Genomic DNA, 20976 nt, shown 5'->3' with positions numbered 1-20976 from the left:
TAACTGAGGTATCTTGGTGTTAACTATGGTTACAGGGAAAGTTCACCCAAAACTGAAAATGTTCTCATCATTTACTCACCCTCATGCCATCCCAGATGTGATGACTTACTTTCTTGTGCTAAACACAAATATTAAAAAAAGATCTCAGCTCTGTAGGTCCATACAATGCAAGTGAATGGTGACCAGAACTTTGAAGGTCCAAAAAACACATAAAGGCAGCATAAAAGTAATCCACATGAATTCAGTGGTTAAATCCATGTCTTCTGAAGCGATATGATAGGTGTGGGTGAGAAACAATTCAATATTTAAGTCCTTAGGTGCGTCCCAAACAACACTTCTGCACTATTCTACACCGTTTTGTAGTGTCAGTGGTGTGAGTAGTACGTTAACACTGAAAATGCAGCAAAAATAAGTGTATTTAAGTACATGGATGATGTAGTTTTTCAACCGTCAAAACAGAGTGTGGAATGTTGGCCACTTAATGCACTCGGAGCACACAGGGGAAGGGGCGAAGTTATCTGGCTGCGCTGCTGGTCTGACAAAACAGTTGTAAATAATGAAGAATGTAGGAGCTAGCGAAACTTCAGTGGATACAGCACCTTACAAATGTGAGTTGAATGCTTTAACTTCACCCCAAGCTGTGTGAATATGTACATTGTTTAAGATACAAGTGTTGAACTGAGGTTGGCTAACGTGCTAAAGCTAGCAGCAACACGTCACGTGTGCTTGAAATGTCACTTCGTCAGCTGTTACACAGCGAATGCCTGAATGTAGTAAAAAAAAACTTTAAGTGTTCCATTTGGGACGATACTACACTTTAAAAATTCATACACTATATGGCTTTGTACATAGTACATTTTGTAAGTGCATAATGTATAGTGTGTCATTTGGGACACAGCTCTTGACTGAGTCCGGAATTGCATACTAACCATACTACTCGTCCTACTTCTGCCATATCTGTCTATGGCAGAAATAGTAAGTGTAGTATGATAGTATGCAATTCCAAACTCAGCACTTTTTTACTATGAATCTCCACTTTCACTTTTTCCTCCTTTGTTGTTGGCGATTCGCATTCTTTGTGTATACTGCCGCCTACTGGGCAGGAAAGAGAATTTATAGTAAAAGGACTTAAATATTGATCTGTTTCTTACCCACACCTATCATATCACTTCAGAAGACTTGGATTGAACCACTGGAGTCATATGGATTATTTTATGCTGCCTTTATGTGCTTTTTGGACCTTCAAAATTCTGGCCACCATTCACATGCATTGTATGAAAGTCATACACATCTTGGACAGCATAAGAGCAAGTAAATGATGAGCATTTCTTTTTTGGGTGAACTATCCCTTTAAAACGGTGGCATGTTTGGTGAAATATTCACATAAAATATGTTAAAAGTGAACAAAAATAAAATGCTTCTCCAAAGGATTTGGTCAAAAGACTAGATTTTTAAAACATACAATGTGTGGATCAGGTACATTGTATTTATTATACAAAGGAACATTCACAAGGAAGGTTATTCACATGTTCTTAAGAGCTGGTCTGTTTTGCAAGTTTCAAAGGAAAGAAAAAGTGTTTGACGTTGAAACAGAAGTATAAAATTGTAAAGAGAAAGAAAAGCCATTGAAAATGTACACGTTCATTTGCCCTTACACAGGCAAACAAATGAAAGGAAATTGGGGCTTTCACTGATTAATTAAAACTAATAAGAGATGGATAAATAGCATTGGTGTCACAGGGAAATAAGACAAGGCTCAACACGCCCCACAAGAATAAAACAAAGAATATTAGGCAAGGAATTTTATACATGTACATGTGTAGGAATTCATAAAACAAAGAATTAATGTGTTGATTTCTCCCACTTTTTCATAGCCCTTTCCACTTTTCATGCTAACATCTGAGCACCATACAATTGCCAATCCAAAAAAACTCAAGTGGCTCACAGTCACACATTTATACATGGCTGCCCACCTCAGCTTGAGGTTAGCTGTAAGAAAAGCACATTATAAATTCCGTTAGCTGAACAAACCAGCATAACTTTGATTATAACTTGTGCCAAACAAAACAACAAAAATGTAATGAAATCCACAGACAAACAAATTGATAGAGATGCATTTCATAAGTCATGTATTTATATGAAATATTTGTAAATGGGCAATAAATAGTGTTCATGTCTCTCAATCCAGCAGTTCAGTCTGCAACATTTGAAAAGGCAACCACCAGGCATGCAGAAAGCCAAAATAGTTTTTACACTTTCCACACTTATTTGACCTAGAATACAAACCAGAATATTTTAAAAGTCCTAATTATTTTATATTAGTTTCTGTAGCAGTTAAAGATTAAATTGACCAGGTTGAAAAACTCTTATTTGATTGGTGAAGTCGCTGGTCTGTGTCTTTGGTGTTTGACAATTTAAAACATCCGCAACAAATTAAACAGTTTCATCAACCCTTTTAAATCAGGGTTGTTTAAACGGTTCAAATCAGATCCCTTTAAGCAAAAATGTTTAATTGCTTAATGGTCCTCTTATTTGTGCAGCAGAGAATTCGTGAGTGACTTGAAGTTCTCTTAGAAAACAATTAATGTAACACTGACTTGACAAGGCTAGACAACGCAGCAATGTTTACCACCCAATTCTCTCATTACACAATGCAATTTACAGGCCTAGATACAACATAATTTTTACCATAACACCTCAGCTGAGACTGCATCACATATGCATGATGAAATTCTGAATGTTACCAGTAATTTATTCATCCAAGGTAAACAGCATTAGCGGTTTAGCAAAAAACAAAAAAACAAAACCGTTAATGATATGGGCTGTGTTGACTTCAGTCAGTACACAAGTGAGAGTAAAAGCAGGTATTCACAGAGCAGCCTAGCCTAGTGTTTAAATGAGGCCCTGGAAAGCTGAGTAAAATTCAACTCTGAAGGGACATCCAGAGAAAAACAAGACTAACATAAAGAGTTTAAACAAAAGGAAAGGCTGTTGAGAAAAGACAGTTACTTCACAGCACAAGACTTCTTCAGTCATGGTAAAAAAAAAAAATCCATAATGAAAGCTAAACAGTCTGATAGGTTAGGGGATACGGGAGGCAGGCGTTAGGAGTGGTTTTTAAAAGTGGTACAGCCATCTTCCCCAATTCAAGAGCTTTAGTTCGTGTGCACCCTGGCCTGAACGTTTCCGCTACTGTTCACATGATGCCGTTTGTGAGATACTGGAAGCCGTCGTACAGCTTTGTAGTGATGGAGCGCATGGAACCATCAACCATCTGCTCCACCAACACCTGCAGCTGCTCCTCCGTCAGGTTCATGTGGAAACGCTCCTTCAGGTTACGGATGGTGCTGGATCCGTGAAAGCAGGGAAGCTGAGAACCTGCAGAACACACATATGATTCTGTAACAAAAACTGAACAATATGATTCTGTAACAAAAACTAAACAATAGCTGGAGGCTGCCAAGTAGATGTATTGTTGGTCCTAGTAGGCGTCGGGGATGTGCATGGATAGTCGACACTCAGTTAACCGTTCGACGCACCTCTATTTGATTACACCATGTAACACATTTTTTTTTTTTTTTTTTTTTGTTACTGGGTAGTAAGTGTTATTTCCTAATTGCTTATGCCTCAGAAGTATAGAAAATGGCTATTATTCCCCACAAACTTTGCTTTTGTGACTAGGACAGTGATATTTTGAAATTTACCTATTTTCCAGAACATTCCAGATAGATTCAGTACTGAGTAAACTTGGAGTAACTTCTAGAACTTTCTAGAACTTTCCAGTAATATACAGGTGCTGGTCATATAATTAGAATATCATCAAAAAGTTGATTTATTTCACTAATTCCATTCAAAAAGTGAAACTTGTATATTATATTCATTCATTACACACAGACTGATATATTTCAAATGTTTATTTCTTTTAATTTTGATGATTATAACTGACAACTAAGGAAAATCCAAATTCAGTATCTCAGAAAATTAGAATATTACATAAGACCTATACAAAGAAAGGATTTTTAGAAATCTTGGCCAACTGAAAAGTATGAACATGAAAAGTATGAGCATGTACAGCACTCAATACTTAGTTGGGGCTCCTTTTGCCTGAATTACTGCAGCAATGCGGCGTGGCATGGAGTCGATCAGTCTGTGGCATTGCTCAGGTGTTATGAGAGCCCAGGTTGCTCTGATAGTGGCCTTCAGCTCTTCTGCATTGTTGGGTCTGGCATATCGCATCTTCCTCTTCACAATACCCCATAGATTATCTATGGGGTTAAGGTCAGGCGAGTTTGCTGGCCAATTAAGAACAGGGATACCATGGTCCTTAAACCAGATACTGGTTGCTTTGGCACTGTGTGCAGGTGCCAAGTCCTGTTGGAAAATGAAATCTGCATCTCCATAAAGTTGGTCAGCAGCAGGAAGCATGAAGTGCTCTAAAACTTCCTGGTATACGGCTGCGTTGACCTTGGACCTCAGAAAACACAGTGGACCAACACCAGCAGATGACATGGCACCCCAAACCATCACTGACTGTAGAAACTTTACACTGGACCTCAAGCAACGTGGATTGTGTGCCTCTCCTCTCTTCCTCCAGACTCTGGGACCCTGATTTCCAAAGGAAATGCAAAATTTACTTTCATCAGAGAACATAACTTTGGACCACTCAGCAGCAGTCCAGTCCTTTTTGTCTTTAGCCCAGGCGAGACGCTTCAGACGCTGTCTGTTGTTCAAGAGTGGCTTGACACAAGGAATGCGACAGCTGAAACCCATGTCTTGCATACGTCTGTGCATAGTGGTTCTCCCCCACATTTTTGAATGGGTTTTGTTTCACAATCCTCTCCAGGGTGCGGTTATCCCTATTGCTTGTACACTTTTTTCTACCACATCTTTTCCTTCCCTTCGCCTCTCTATTAATGTGCTTGGACACAGAGCTCTGTGAACAGCCAGCCTCTTTTGCAATGACCTTTTGTGTCTTGCCCTCCTTGTGCAACGTGTCAATGGTCGTCTTTTGGACAACTGTCAAGTCAGCAGTCTTCCCAATGATTGTGTAGCGTACAGAACTAGACTGAGAGACCATTTAAAGGCCTTTGCAGGTGTTTTGAGTTAATTAGCTGATTAGAGTGTGGCACCAAGTGTCTTCAATATTGAACCTTTTCACAATATTCTAATTTTCTGAGATACTGAATTTGGGATTTTCCTTAGTTGTCAGTTATAATCATCAAAATTAAAAGAAATAAACATTTGAAATATATCAGTCTGTGTGTAATGAATGAATATAATATACAAGTTTCACGTTTTGAATGGAATTAGTGAAATAAATCAACTTTTTGATGATATTCTAATTATATGACCAGCAGCTGTAAATAGTAGTATAAATACAAGGGCCTTAAGCCCACCAGTTCAGTTTAGATCCAGCTGCCTAAATGGATACATATCAAGTCCTTGCTGGACACCTTGAAGTATGGTGAGTACAGCTGGGAGGTCATAGGAGACTTCAAAATGGTGGCATTCCTGATGGGTCTCCAAGGCGGTTTTACCAAGTTTCCCTGCTATCTTTGCCTTTGGGACAGCAGGGACACCAAGGTGCACTACCACAGACGGGACTGACCACAGCGGACCGAGTTCTCTGTGGGGAGGAAAAACGTCAAGTGGGAGCCACTGTTGGACCCCCGGAAGGTGCTGATGCCACCACTGCACATCAAATTGAGCCTTATGAAACAATTTGTCAGAGCATTAGTCAAGGAGTCGGCAGCCTTCAAGTACCTTCAAGACTTCTTCCCTAAGCTGTCTGAGGCAAAGGTCAAAGCCGGTGTCTTCATCGGACCACAGATAAAGAAGATCCTGGAGTGCAATGAATTCCCCAAGAAGCTCACTAGTAAGGAGAAAGTGGCTTGGAACAGCTTTGTCGCAGTGGTTCGGGGCTTCCTGGGCAATCACAAGGCCGAAAACTGTGTGGAGCTGGTTGAGACTCTGGTGAAGAACTACGGCACAATGGGCTGTAGGATGTCCCTTCAGAGTCCATATCCTTGATGCTCATCTTGATAAATTCAAAGAGAACGTGGTAGCGTACTCGGAGGAGCAAGGCGAGCACTTCCACTAGGATATACTGGACTTTGAACGTTGCTACCAAAGACAGTATAACGAGAACATGATGGGAGACTACATTTGGGGGCTGGTTCGTGAAAGTGATTTACAGTATAATCATAAATCTCAAAACTACTCACTTCTAAATCTTTTGTAGTCATTTTTGTATTACTTTAGTACAAATACATGTTAATTTGGATTCATATGTTGTTTTTTTCTGACTTTGTGAACAAAAAGACACAAATTTGCCCATTTTCTCATTGGAAATAGGTACATTTCAAAATATCACTGTCCTGGTCACAAAAGCAAAGTTTGTGGGGAATAATAGCAATTTTCTATGCTTTTGAGGCATAAGCAATTAGGAAATAACACTTACTACCCAGGAACAAAAATTGTGTTACATAGTGTTACCAAAATCACTATTCGGTTGTTCAAAGTGTGCAAAAGAAGACTGCAACCAGACCCGAGCTCAACGAGCCTCGACAAACCATCAGGTTTCAGGTCTGGTTTGGGTCAGTTTTTTTTTTAAGTATAGGACGAGTTAGGGGCTGTTAACACGTGCTTTTGTGCTGCGCTACAGATGTCACAAAGATGGCAACTGGCAAAGTTTCAGTGCTTGATAAACGGTAAGCCAATGTTGTCCTTTTGGCTCTGGTGTGCATACTTGCATACAATAATTTGACAAGTTCAATGCTAAACCATTTTTTAAAAATCAAAAATTCTCAAAGCAGCTAATAAACCATAGAGTGTAAGACCCTGTCTACACTGGCCGCATCCGTTGACCGTTGCGCCGCAACGGCTTGAGGAGGCCTACACTGGATGCGTCAAAGCAAACGTTTATTTGTCTTGTTGGCAGTAGCAGCACCAGCGCGTGCACGCAAAATGTAATAGGACATCCATTTACTGTTGGCGCACTGCGCCGCAAAGAACGCTTCCAGTGAAGACAGCTTAATTGAATATGATGGGATCTACTGTATTGGCTTTTGACGCATTGCTCGCATCCAGTTTAGACGGGGTGTAACTCCATGCACATGAAAATACTAGTGTTTGCTGCCTCACGGAGAAGTAACCTGCCAAAGCAGAGCACATTTACTGTAGGTTTGGCACTTAAATTATGAATTTTCCATTGGTTAAAAATACTATGTTTCAGGCAGTGACAGTTTGGTTATTTTTGTTTGACTTTAATGTGAGTGATTTTATCCTTTGAAGACCTATGTATTGTGCTATTTAGGCTCATTACTTACTTTGCACTTTATTCACTTCTGCTTTGAGTAGTGTTTGAAACATAGTTATTGCAATATACATTCTTTAGTACCAAGCCCCGTTTGTGAACTCTCACGGTTGACAAACGGTTACCATGCACATCCCTAGTAGGTGGTTAGTGGAGGTTAGTAAAACTGAGGTTAGTTTTACAAATGTCCTACACAAAAATTAATTGCTGGACCTCAGGAGGATAATGACCTTTAAAGCCTAATTTATCAAATGTGATACATAAAAAAAAAAAAAAACATGCAAACATTTTTTTTTTTTTTTTACAATTTATATTTATAGTTTGTCTAATGGTACTAAAAAATTTTAATGTCCAAAAATGGAATTTTCTGACAATTCTTTCTTATGTCAGGCTTTACAGGGTTAAAAAAAACCCGACCATTTCTGAAATGGTTTCCATGCATGATTTTTTATTATTATCATCATATGTGGGCAGAGACAAATCATGTAGCTCAGTAAAAAAAAAATCGCTCACAGTAATATTAACTTCTTCATCCTGCATACACTTTGACCACAGTATCATATTTGAGACAGATCATACAGTATCCAGTGTCTTAAATCAAATTGGCTGTCGTCACATCGTGTCACTGCTCATTTTCACACGTCGCTGGACAGGTGACACATCGGTTATAGTTACTATTGCTCATGTTGCCTCAAATTGCAGAGTCTCATTGGAAATGAATGCCTTCTGTTCCTTTTTTTGCTGCAAATTGCTGTCAGTGTAAAAGCCTCTTCAGACTTTTATACAATGAGATTTACGACAATACCTTGCTGCATGATTTCTACAATCTGGATGACCTTCTCCATGTGCTTGCGTGCAGCGATGAGGCCTTGAAGCATAAGCATTTTGTAATAGTTGAACATGTCTCCATCCAGACCTCCCATCACCTAAAAGCAAATTTCATGTCAAATTTCTCCACAATTCAGACAACCTCACATTTTATAATTTAGCAATCGCTTTTATCCAAAGCAAATTATAAATGTGGAATATCGCCAGCAATTTATGACACAAAATCCAACAATATTTGAAGTACTGCAATTCAAAGTTTTAAGACTATAGCAAAACTAGAAATGTAGAAAGGACTAATACCCCATTTGTGAACACATCAAAAATAAATGTTCGTACTTACATCTACAAATTCACTGGTAAGTTTAAAGGCGGACGTCTCAAAGCCCAGGTTTCGTGGAGAGCTAGAAAGGATGAAGCCAAAGTCAATGTGAATGATGTGACCCTCAGAGTCCAGCAGGATATTTCCATTGTGCCTAAAAAGGAAGAGAAAAACATATTTAGCTTCAGACACTATTCTAGCATGATTTTACTGCCCGAAGTCTGCAGGTCTCTCTTACCTGTCCTTCACCTGCAGCAGATAACAGATGAGGCAGTAGCCAGCGCAGCTCTGGACAAAGTTGCGCTGAGCAGTAAGAAAGGCCTCTGTAGTGTAGTTGCCGTGCTCCTGCCAGAAGTAATCGAGCAATAAGAGCTGGCTCTGTTTCTTCACCTGGTGAATGGACACAGCGTTGACCACCGGCTCAATCATTCCACTGTCTGAAGAGATGACCAGGATCTTGTAGGGCTTAATCCACAAGGGAACCCGCTCTTGCTCCCAGATAATCTAGAAGACCACAAAGATGGTGAGAGGTCCAGTTTAACAGCAATGCCTGAAAAAATAATAAATGCTAAAAGTAGAAATGTGTTTACAAAGCTCTGCCGATTAATACAGTTAAGTGTATTAACTTACACTTTTTTTTTTTACCATTTGTCTCATAAGTTTACACGGGGCAGTACTAAATAAAATACAAAATGCAATTTTTAAGATACCTTTTTATCTTACATTTTGCATATTCTGCAAGGGGAATGCAAACGTATGCACTCAACTGTATCTAGTTTGAATATTGTTAAAAAATAAAATAAAAAGTAACATTAATATATAGTCATGCAGCACAAATCTATTCCAACAATTAAAAAAACTGCCCAAATCTTCTGTTCCAGCAATGATATTCTGATTTAGCCAAATTTTGAAATTCCCAGTTGATTAATAGACAATGAATGATAGATAAAGACTGATTGACAGCCAACCTGCAGCTGTTTCAGCACTTGGTAGGCAAGAAGCTCCTGTCTCAGATCATCACCACATTTCACAATGACAGAAAGTAGACGCCAGTTGGGTAGGTGCCCATAGGGGGAACCCTCCCTGATCCGTCTATGGAACAGCACGGGAGAGAAGAACTCAGTCTTAAAAGTCTGATCAAAAGATCAAATAATCAAATGAGGAAAAAATGTCTCTAACGTGGATTACACATACCTCACTTTCTCCTGCCATGGCTCCTTTAAGGCTACAGCTGAGGGATCCTCTGGGTCCTTCTTAAATGTGGTAGGGGTGTGGGCAAGCTGCTCGGACAGACGTCGTCTAAAATATTGAAAATTACATTCTGTTCAATTACAATTGTTTTTCTTACTGTTTGCAGCCAAAGATGCATTCGCTCAACAGGTTCCAAGTGTACCTGATGTCTCCAGCTGCAATAAAAATAGGCTCCTTGCTCTCCTGGCTGGTGATGCTATCTACTGAGAACTGGGAGATGTTGTCACAACTGTTGGTGTGGATCTCTGGAAACTTTAAAAGGAAAAAGGTTACAGGTCAGTTCTCAGAAGACAAATACAAAGCAAATTTGTAGATGGCTTTACTAGTTGCTCTTTCCAAGTACCTCCACCTGCAGATCTCCAATGTCATCTACAGACCATGCCTCGTCATCGTTGTCATAATTGGGAACTGTGGAGAAGCTGCTGGCACGCTGGTCGGGTGTGATGCCACAATCCGGAAGATTCTCTACGGACCGTGTGCTGCGGATCCGTGTTTCCGGGATCCTCACAGGCACACTTGACGTCTCAAAGTTTTCACATTCCAGAACTTCTACATAGATTAGGTAAGGTGCCTGATCAAGCACAAAAAAGGCAGTTTAACAAAGTTTCATTTATCACTGCAAAATGTAAAACATACAATGAAGTCCAAATGTTTTTGCATTCTTATCTAATTTAATTTAAAAAAATGTCATTACAAATTTACATATATTATCAGAATAACAATGAGTGAAAAGATGAATTGAAAAATATACACGAATCTCCAAAAAGGGACATAAAGGCAGCATTAAATTAATCCATATGACTCCACTGGTTTAATTAATGTCTTCTGAAGCGATCTAATCGATTTTGGGTGAGAACAGACCAAAATGTAACCCTTTTCACTGTACATTTTGTCATTGCAGTCTCTAGGCACTATCATGATTTTAAGCTCGATTACACTTCCTTGCGCTTGACACATGTGCAAAGCGCTAGATGGTGCTAGGAAGTGTAATCAAGCTTGAAATCATGATCGCCAAGGAGACTGCTGATTTATAGTGAAAAAGCAGTTATATTTTGGTCTGTTCTAATCCAAAACCAATTGGATCACTTCAAAAGACATGGATTAAACCACTGAGTCTTATAGGTTACATTTATGCTGCCTTTATGTGCTTTGTGGAGCTTCAAAATGTTGGTCACCATTCACTTGCATTGTATGGACCTAAAGAGCTGAGATATTCTTCTAAAAATCTTCATTTGTTCTGCAGAAGAAAGAAAGTTATACACATCTGGGATGGCATGAGGGTGACTAAAAGAGTTTTTTTTCACATTCATTCCTTTAATGACAGGATGCACTCGAGCTGGCGTTGACTCCACAAGTTTGCGCAAAACCTGATGATCCATGTTCTCCCAGCATGATTTGAGAATGTTTCAAAGAGCGTATTGTGTGTTTCAACGTTAACAAATTAACAAGTTAACATGGTCATTGTCACAAATTTGCTCAAATTGATTAGTGACCTAGAAAAGGATTTCTTATTCATTTTACGTCAATTAACTTTGTTTCTTTGTTAATTACCAGGTTAAAATGAGGAAAAATCCTAGATTTTCAATGTAGTCTCAGACTTTTAGACCACACTGCATCAGAATTTTTTTTTTTTTACACTAACATAAATAAAGAGTCTTCCAAATCTGATTAAAATAACAAAAACTCAAATAATTATTCTTTCACTTAAAGCATGGACCAGTCCAAAAAAAAATTATTACAAAAATTATCCATATCCACATGTATATGGAACCTCACCTTATCCTTTGAGTTGAGCACAACGGCCTGTGTGTGGGGCACACGGACTACATGGTGGTCAAAGGCCGCTGTGGGCAGCCAGACCCGGGCAGGTAACTTGTGGTTGAGTAGAGACAGCTCAGAGATGAGCCTCTGAGTCTTCTGTTCTTTAGTGGGCAGAGTGGCCAGTCTCTTCCCAATCCCCATCAGAGATTTGATGAACTCCCGCTGAGGAGTCAAACGCACAGGCTAGACAAGAGGGAAAGGAAAGAGATGGAAGAAAGAAACATTTATCTGAACACAGTAAATAAAACTTGCAGATGTAGACGAAATGTAGTTTTTCTAAATAAAATTAAAAAGCTTTTTTAAAAAAACATATCAAATTGGATATTCCATTTGCATAGGGATTATTCAAACACATAAAAGCAGTCACTGTATTTCTATGGATATATGAGTTATTATACAAGTCTATGTCTGTTTATATTATTCAGCACAAGAATATAAGGAGCAGTGCTCAAAACAGCTAAATATCTGCATGCATGATCAGCACAGCATTTTGATCTCAAAGTGAAGCATGGGAATAACAAAAAGAAATGGTGAGAGCACTTTTAGCAACAGTTGACCACAGGGTAGAGCAAGCGAGTCATGAATGAATAGCATCACCTGAAATGTATTAAAGCTGCACTATGTAAGATTTTTTGGTTAAAAATGAACAAATTGCCATTACTGATTAAGTACATAAACAATCAGTGTTTAAAACAATGTCCTTACCTTATTTCAGTAAGCCTATAAAAATAATTTGTATTTTGAGCTTTCGGGTCGGATTTGGCGTGAAACCACTTTTGCGTCATGACCTCATGTCTGTAAACACAGGAAAGAAGTGCCGGCTGTCATGTGTTCCGCTTTGGACGCTGTTCAGTTCAGTCAGTCACAATCACACAGTTCAGGATGGAACTGGATACAGTATGTTGTCTGGTACGGGTAATGCTTTTATGAATCGAACATTACTTGTCGTGCTTACCGATCGCAATCCATCGTCAGGGGAAGTTACTGTGCATGTTTACTAGTACGTATGACTTCTGAAATTGACTTCTTGTATATATTATTTTCATGTTTAATAAAGTAGATTTTATCCCCATTATTGCTCGTTTTATGTTTTTAGTTTACAGTGTTATTAGGCCTACAGTTTCACTTCCTTTATCAACTGCCGTGTTATTTTTTCAGTTTTTTGTTTTAATCACAGTTTTGGTCTTTTGACAAAAATGTAGTCAATATTTCATCATGTTATGTTCATTAATTTTAGTCAGTTTTACAAAAATGTCCATTTTAGTCAACGAAAATCATATCTTTTACTTGACGTACAAAATGGACAAAAAGTGTCAAACTGTAACAAACCAAACTTTAATCAAATATTATGTATCATAATATGTATCAAACATACAGTATAAATGTACATAGGCCTACTGTCCTTGTTGTGAAAAACCTGAGCTACTGAAATAATAATGAATAGACTAAGTATTCGCTACTTTTTATAAGTTAGTCTACTGTACTCTGAATTCTTCATGCTTTAGAGACTTATTAATTTTCCGTGAAAGGATATTACATGTAGCGTGTTTCTTATGGAACAGTGTATTCACAACGCAAGTTACGCAAATTACGATTATTCTGACTAGTGCATCAATTAATTCAAATTCACGTTCATTCGTTTCATTGTGCAGATGTAAGTTGTGGATATATTGATGAATCTCATGTATAAAGAGGATGAGTTTGAATGAGGTATTTACCCCGTTTTAAAGCAGTTAATTTGGCCGGTGTTAGCAAGTTCAACTCACGCAGCTCATGCGGAGAAATTCCCAAAACACTGGAAAATGGATTAGATGAATCCATATCTAATATCTTCTTCTATTTACAGATTCTCAAGATGTTTCTTCTTCTGTTTATGTTTTGCACTGTTTATATCTTGCAGTGTAATTTTTATCATCATATTTTCGTCTATAGTAAGCTTTAATAAACGAATTTAATAATCTTCATGATGCGCCTTTTGTGTCTCGTCTTCGTTATCGTTGACGAAATCAAAAAACCTTTCGTCAACAAACGTTTTCATCATTGATTTCATTGACAAGACTAATAATGTAAAAATAATTAAGTCCTACATTAAACTCGAATCAGCAGTATCACGTGTTTCACCTCTAAAACTGATAATACAATACAAACATTAATAGTCGATAAAACACTTGAATAATCATATTAAAATATACCTGTAACTGGTGGTGTTTCAGGAGTCCCTTGTTCTCTATGTAAAAGCGCTTTGAGTGTAGTGTCAGAAAAGTGTGCAATTCATTCATTCAAAATATGTAAATGAGTGTTGTTTATCTTCATCAAAGCAAGTAATATTTCATCTTTAAATGTTTAATCGTATTACATAATTATATCAACATGAAAATAGCACGTTATAACTCCGGCTCTGAATGTCTTCCAGTCATGATCACACAGGCGATGTCCAGGTAAAATCATGAGATTCATCCGCCAGAGCACTAGTGTCGAAACACAACGGACGTAATGTATTCTTCCGCAAATTGCTTGCAATTTTACATTTCAACCACAGATGTCGCTAGAGAGCACAAAGTTACATAGTGCAGCTTTAAAAAGTATTAACACAAATACATAAGGTCATCCAAGGACAGGAAATGTGGAGAAAGACTCATCAAACTCCTCCACATGTGCGACCAATAGTTCCCACGGTTCCCACACTTTTTGACAAATAATATTTCCGGGACGTTTCCAGTTGTTTTTGTTCACTAGATACACTTCTGGTTATTCGCTAAAGAATCATTTGGTGTGATTTGTAAGCCATTTCAACCAATTCATTGAAATGAATGACTTGTATGATTCAGTCACAAATCTGACATTACTATGGCATGCGACTTGTAGCAAGTAAGTTTAAATCAACACAAGGGCAATATCTCGTGGAAAATATTGTAGAGAAAACTAAAAAATGCTGTAGTCACTACAGACTGTTCAGTGACTTAAGATTTTATAAATTTTCATGACTTTTCAGGCCTGGAAAACACCATTTTAATATTCCCTGATATTTCCAAAGAGTTCCAAATGTCAAAAGTATATCTGATACATGGATATTGTCATCCATGTAGAAGGGGTTACTGAAACAAATGACAAGGCCATAAAATTGTTTTTTTGTTTTGTTTATCTCAAAGAACTTAAGGATACTTTTATGTCCTTTATTTCCTTTGGAAATATGTTAAACGGCACCCAACACACACCCACGGTTAGAGAATCCACTCCGCCAAATTAAATTATTTTCCAGAGAACTCTGCCAAAGTGTGTTACAAATTTTCTGAAAGGAAACCAAAAGGTCTTGATCACAGAACCCAACACAAACTAATTTAATTATCCAATGTTATACATTATTAACGTCAACTGCTCAAAAACTCTTATACGCTTTTAAACTTGATTAAATAACAGAATAAGTGAAAAGTGACACATCCCATTAATTCAACTGAGATAAAACTGACAAGAACAAATATTCAAAGAACTTGTTTGCAAGCATGCCATCAGTTTTCAGATACTGCTCCAATGATAATTGGGTCAGCTCAAACATGTAGGCTAACAGGCACTTTCCACAAATAGTGTACAAATAGGTGTCCTGTTACTTTTTTCAAGCAATTAAAGCACAAATCCCATGTTCTTTGGTGAGAACAAGCAGAGTCAGAAATTAATGTTGGCTGACTGGGGTTGGGGCAAAAATGCCACCGAAATGGTCAAAATTTGTGGCCAAAAAATGCCAGCGTAATGAATTCTTCTGCTTTGTTTGTAGAATCTGATTTATACATAACAGACCTAATTGCTCAGCTTAAAAAAAAAAAAATGTATGAATTGATTAAAAATATTTTACATGAAAATATGTTTTATATGGTTAGAAAAATACACCCTCATAAAAGGTAGAAAATGCCCATAAAAATCTATTCCAGGGTCTAAAGTGGATGAACAACTATTTATGAAGGTTAAGCACCTCCTTTCATTGACATTTTGTCGAGAAAAAAAAAAAAAAAAAATTATATATATATATTTTTTTTTTTTTTTTTTTTAAAGAGTTTTAAGTCCTATTTTGTACCCATTTCATGGAGAGTGCCAATAACATTCCTGCATGATAGTACATTTTGTGATGTGTGATAGCATGATTGCAAATCTTGAAGGCACACATTTGAAGGAATCTGTGGAGTCAACCCCGCCTGTAAACAGACACCGCCACCATCCCACTACGCACAGGAGCGTTTTTAGACGGTGAGAGACTTACTTTACCAGCCTCAAGCTCGAGGCTGTCGGAGCTGGAGCTCAGATCCTGGGAAATAGAAGGGGAGCGGAGGGAGGTTACAGTACGAGAGCAGGGGTAAGGTGAGGGGAAAAAGCAAGACAAAAACACATCTCAAGGTTACACTCCTTCCATCTGTTTGAGCAGCAGGACCTGGCCGTGACTCCGCAGGCCTGCAGAATTTACTGTGTCATGTTTATCTCTGGCTGCTGATGGTGACTGGGCCTAATCCCTGAGAGCCGATCTGGTCTAACTCATGTAACACCAGGACTGGTGGTGAGGACAAGCTGAAGGATTACAGGACACACAGGAGCACAATCACACACTCGTGCACACACATGCACACTTCGGCAAGGCCATGGCTCACTGGTGGATTAGTTTTCTTATCTACATATTAAAATAAAACTGTCATGATTTAGAGGACTAACCATACAGCCTTCTCAGAACATAGAATTTACAACATTGGCCATCATGGCGTAATGCTAAGTGAATAACTTTTAGAATAAAAACATGATAATGAATGCAGCAAGCTTTAAAGTTGTCATTAGTTGGACACTGAAAACATACTTGTATATCTTGGTGAAAATTAAACGGCAAAGAATATTGAAGTGAGCTATGAACAATGGCAAATGTATTTGTTTACGTATGCCACTTGCTTTTATATTTTGTTATCTACTGCACTGAAATTAGCAGCCTATTTTAAAGTGTGTCTTAAAGGGAAAAGTTTAACCAAAAATTAAAATTCTGTCATCATTTACTCACCCTCATGCCATCCCAGATGCGTATGACTTTCTTTCCTCTGCTGAACACACACAAACTAGCTCTGATGGTCCATACAATGCAAGTGAATGGTGACCAGACCTTTTGAAGCTCCAGAAATCACATAAAGGACAAATAAAAGAAATCCATATGACTCTAGTGGTTTAATCTGTATCTTCAGAAGTGATATGATAGGTGTGGGTGAAAAAAAGCAGATAAATATTTAAGTCCTTTTTACTATAAATCTCCACTTTCACTTCCACATTTTGAAAGTGAAAGTGGAGATTTATGGTAAAAAAAGAAAAAGACTTAAATATTGATCTGTTTCTCACCCACACCTATTGCTTCTGAAGATATGGATTAAACCACTGGAGTCAAATGGATTACTTTTATTTGTCCTTTATGTGATTTCTGGAGCTTCAAAAGGTTTGGTCACCATTCACTTGCAGTGTATGGACCAACAGAGCTGAAAATTCTTCGAAAAATCTTCATTTGTGTTCTGCAGAAGAAAAAGCCATACACATCTGGGATGGCATGAGGGTGAGTAAATGATGACCCAATCATTTTTGGGTCATCTATCCCTGTTAAGTATCCAAATATAACCAAATCTTTTTTTGGAGCCACTGTATATTACATTAAGTTCAAAACTGAAATACTATATTATTGTATCTGCCTTCTCTTGCTAGGAAAAAATAAGTGGTGGCCTGTGCTGGAGAGAACTGACATGAGACACATACACAGACATTGTGCCATCAGCACTATTCATTGTTGCATGTACCTCCAAGCTGCATAAAGTAATCATCCCTTTACTCACATGACACAGACTGTGTTCCTGCTCACTAAACAGGCAACAACGAAGAGGCCAAGAATACAACAACACAGATTATTTCCTGCTGGATCCTTAAGCAATAAGCCATGAAAGACCAAGCGTTAGAGTAATTTTAAGATGGTTGACGGATGTTGTTAGGCATAACACAATGTGAAGGACAACACCAATCTGATAAAGCACTCCAAACTTCAATAAATAACTCAATATTTTATATATTTATCAATTCCGCTGCAATGTAATACAGTGCATTAACCTAACAGTCGGCTGTTTACAGGTGTCGTGCTTATCGACTATGTTACAATGGCTTCAAACGTGTAGTTCCAATTCAATTAGATTTTAGACACCGAACCATCCTATTCATTAATAACTAGAGCTTCTCTTTATAAGATCAAAAAGCAGCCTGCATTATTCCCATTAAAACAGCCTTGCGTTGCCATCTTCTGGAGGATGACGACACAAAGGCTGATGTGCATCTCAAGCTGTAGAGAAACTAGTCGTTGACAGCAAAACACTTAAAATCGGTGTAAAATAGTCATTAAAATAAAGAGAAAGAAATTAGCCAAAGTAAGAAATTATATGATAACGATTTTTGTTATTTTAATATTTCTTTGTGAAAAGATGTTGAAATTAATTGCAGTTTAGCTTATTGCTTTGCTCTCTGTTTTTGTTTTGAATTTTTTTAATTAGACACCAATTCCATTACTGCTGGAAAAGCAATTATAATGAACAAACAATTATTGTTCATTTGACAAGATTGTGTCATTATATTATCGAATATTATGCATTGTTTCCTATTTGTCCTGTAAACTTTATAATTCCTGGACACGTTGTAATATATATATATATATATATATATATATGCACACACACAAACATATTTCAGGGCTCCAGACTAAAAAAAAAAATGACTTAGGAGCCATTGGCTCCTAAACTGAAACATTAAGGAGCCAAATGGCTGTTTTTAGTAGCCAAATCACAGATTTTCTCGATTTAGATTGCTGTTCAGAAACAAGATAAAAAGCCGAAGAATAGGAAGTCAGCTGATAACCCATTCATCGAAGGCTTAATAAACAGTATATATATAGATAAGTTTGCATTCCTTTTTGTCTCATAAATGTGCACTCCCCTTTCATAATTTATACAACTATAAGAGATAAGATTATTTTTTATTTAGTACTGCTATTCAGAATCTACATTACAGATATTTACATAAAGAATAGTATGCATATAGTAGTGTGTTGTCTTCTTGAGCATCAGTTACTGTTTGCACCTTGTGTAATAGTTGTGTACAAGTCCCTCAATTATCCTAAGTGTCAAAAGCTTGATATATATATATATATATATATATATATATATATATAGTTTTAAAATATTGCCTTAGTCTTTCTTTACTGTTACCAGATGGCCCAGACACAGAGACCCCAAGAGTGCAAATTGAATGAAATCCCAGATGCAGTTTATTGTGCTACTCCAATCCCTATCAATAATTACCAGAAGAAAAAAAGTGGTACACAATACGGGACTTTTAATTATAAAGAAGCCCGAAATACACATGGGACTCTTATTTTGAAATGCAATTTTCACGCACAATAGTCTCTAGAACCGGGGTCGGCAACCTATGTCATGCGGAGGGGTAATCACTGAACGCCAGCAACGGTGAGAGAGGAGAGAGAGTAGACTATTTTATTTATATGAAATTCCGCACCTGCTTTCTAGTTTGCATCTTGATGTAATCCTTCCTCATGATCACGCAGCATGTTTTCATCAGCTAAATGGGAGGCTAAACAAAAAGTTAAAATGTGATGAGACTGCAGTATACCCAACAGACTCGTGCAGTGCGTGCAAGCCATTCGTGCTTCACATTCGGTTAATCGCACAAGTTAAAATGCACCCGCGTTGATTTGGTCAGGCTACACGGATGACAGCCTACATTCCATGTTTCATTTGTTTCTTTTTGCTTTCAGAACAACACATAATGTAATAAGGAAAACCCCACTATTAATCCTTGAGATTTCCAACCAGCATACAGGTACACCATCCTTAAACCATAGTCACATTCAAAATTACATGAAACGATTAAAAGTGAAAACATAAACTCACATTGTGGGGTTCAAAAATCCCACATTTAAATATAAATTAAACCTGGAAATAAAGTTTTAGGATTTTGCAGGTGCGATACACCGAAAAGGGCTAAATAGTTGATCGGCTTGTGACGCGTGAATGGCTTGCATATGCAGCGTGAGTCTAGTCACAATTTAATAGTGTTTAGCCTCCTATTCAGCTGATGAAAACACGCTGCGTGATCATGAAGTATTACATCAAGATGCAGATTGGAATGCAGGTGCGAAAAACCTCATATTAATAAAATAAGACTGCTCCTCTCTCGCTATTGCTTGCGTACTAATGATTACCCCTCTGCGCGTTTTTGAAAAATATGCATACATCATTAATAAACATTTAATTCCACACAATTTCATGATCAGTAATCAAATAAGCAAATGTGTGACATTAACTGTGTTAACTCATTTTGTACAAAAGGACAGGTTTTCTTTCATTGAAGCACTTTCACAAGATGCTCTGTGAAAATTCACATGCATTATTATATCATAATCATTGGGTTTTGCACAAGCGTTTCATAAAACTGTTATGCTGATAATATAATTTGTAATGAAAAATAAACGATTAAATTAGAAAAATGCAAAATAGAAACATTTTCACAAGTGGACTCAAACTTTGGAAAATCACATACATGGACATATATATACAGCTCTGGAAAAAAAATTAAGAAACCACTCAAAATGTTACTTAAACACTTCTACATGTATGGCAGCCATTACATTCCAGTGTCTGTTGAATTCCTGCTTGAATTTTTGCACCAGAAGTAGCATAATGTCACCCAACAGCAATGTGAAAATCAGGGTTATTCCACCAAATATTGATTTCTGACCTCTTCCTAAGTTAAAACATTACTAATGTGTTGTTTAAAAATGAATATGAACTTGTTTTCTTTTAATTATTCGAGGTCTGAAAAAAACTGCATCTTTTTTGTTATTCTGACCAGTTGTCATTTTCTGCAAATAAATGCTCTAAATGACAATATTTTTATTTGGAATTTGGGAGACATGTTGTCAGTACTTTATAGAATAAAACAAAATGTTCATTTTACTCAAACACATACCTATAAATAGTAAATCCAGAGAAACTGATAATATTGCAGTGTTCTCAATGTTTTACCAGAGCTGTATGCAGGTATGTGTAATGTGTATATATATATACACACACACACACAGACGGCCAAAAGTTTGGAATAACGTACAGATTTTGATGTTTGTGGTGGCGCGGTTACTCAACTCAATCCGGATGGCGGAGGACAACTCTCAGTTGCCTCTGCAAGTCTCGGTTGCCTCAGTCAATCCACGCATCTCATCACGTGGCCCGCTGTGCATGACACCGCGGAGACTCACAGCATGTTGAACAACTTACCACACACCCCACTGAGAGCGAGAATCTCTAATAGCGACCACGAGGAGGTTACCCCATGTGACTCTACCCTCCCTAGCAACCGGGGCAATTTGGTTGGAGACCTGGCT

The 20976-nt window shown here is 37.6% G+C and overlaps 1 protein-coding gene across 2 annotated transcripts in view; it reads right to left on the bottom strand.

The window, feature by feature from the left end:
- Positions 1–1472: 1472 nt before the first annotated feature.
- The window catches only part of LOC127453986 (phosphatidylinositol 4-kinase beta-like), a 34271-nt gene continuing 14767 nt past the window's right edge, over positions 1473–20976 (bottom strand). The window contains exons 3-12 of one of the 2 annotated variants that reach the window (XM_051720860.1): positions 15784–15828; positions 11490–11717; positions 10057–10284; positions 9856–9965; positions 9657–9761; positions 9431–9554; positions 8701–8966; positions 8484–8616; positions 8121–8241; positions 1473–3378 (exon numbers count right to left, since the gene is read on the bottom strand). In XM_051720860.1, the coding sequence (XP_051576820.1) occupies positions 3197–3378; positions 8121–8241; positions 8484–8616; positions 8701–8966; positions 9431–9554; positions 9657–9761; positions 9856–9965; positions 10057–10284; positions 11490–11717; positions 15784–15828 (1542 nt within the window). In that variant the 3' untranslated portion in view covers positions 1473–3196. The remainder of the gene's footprint in view (positions 3379–8120; positions 8242–8483; positions 8617–8700; positions 8967–9430; positions 9555–9656; positions 9762–9855; positions 9966–10056; positions 10285–11489; positions 11718–15783; positions 15829–20976) is intronic. The other variant, XM_051720861.1, reaches the window with a different exon arrangement.

The sequence above is a fragment of the Myxocyprinus asiaticus genome, chromosome 16 (assembly GCF_019703515.2).
Source record: "Myxocyprinus asiaticus isolate MX2 ecotype Aquarium Trade chromosome 16, UBuf_Myxa_2, whole genome shotgun sequence".
In the NCBI taxonomy this organism is placed as follows: Eukaryota; Metazoa; Chordata; class Actinopteri; order Cypriniformes; family Catostomidae; genus Myxocyprinus; species Myxocyprinus asiaticus.
Note: the sequence above shows the minus strand (reverse complement) of the source record. Positions and strands in the feature narration are given on the sequence as shown.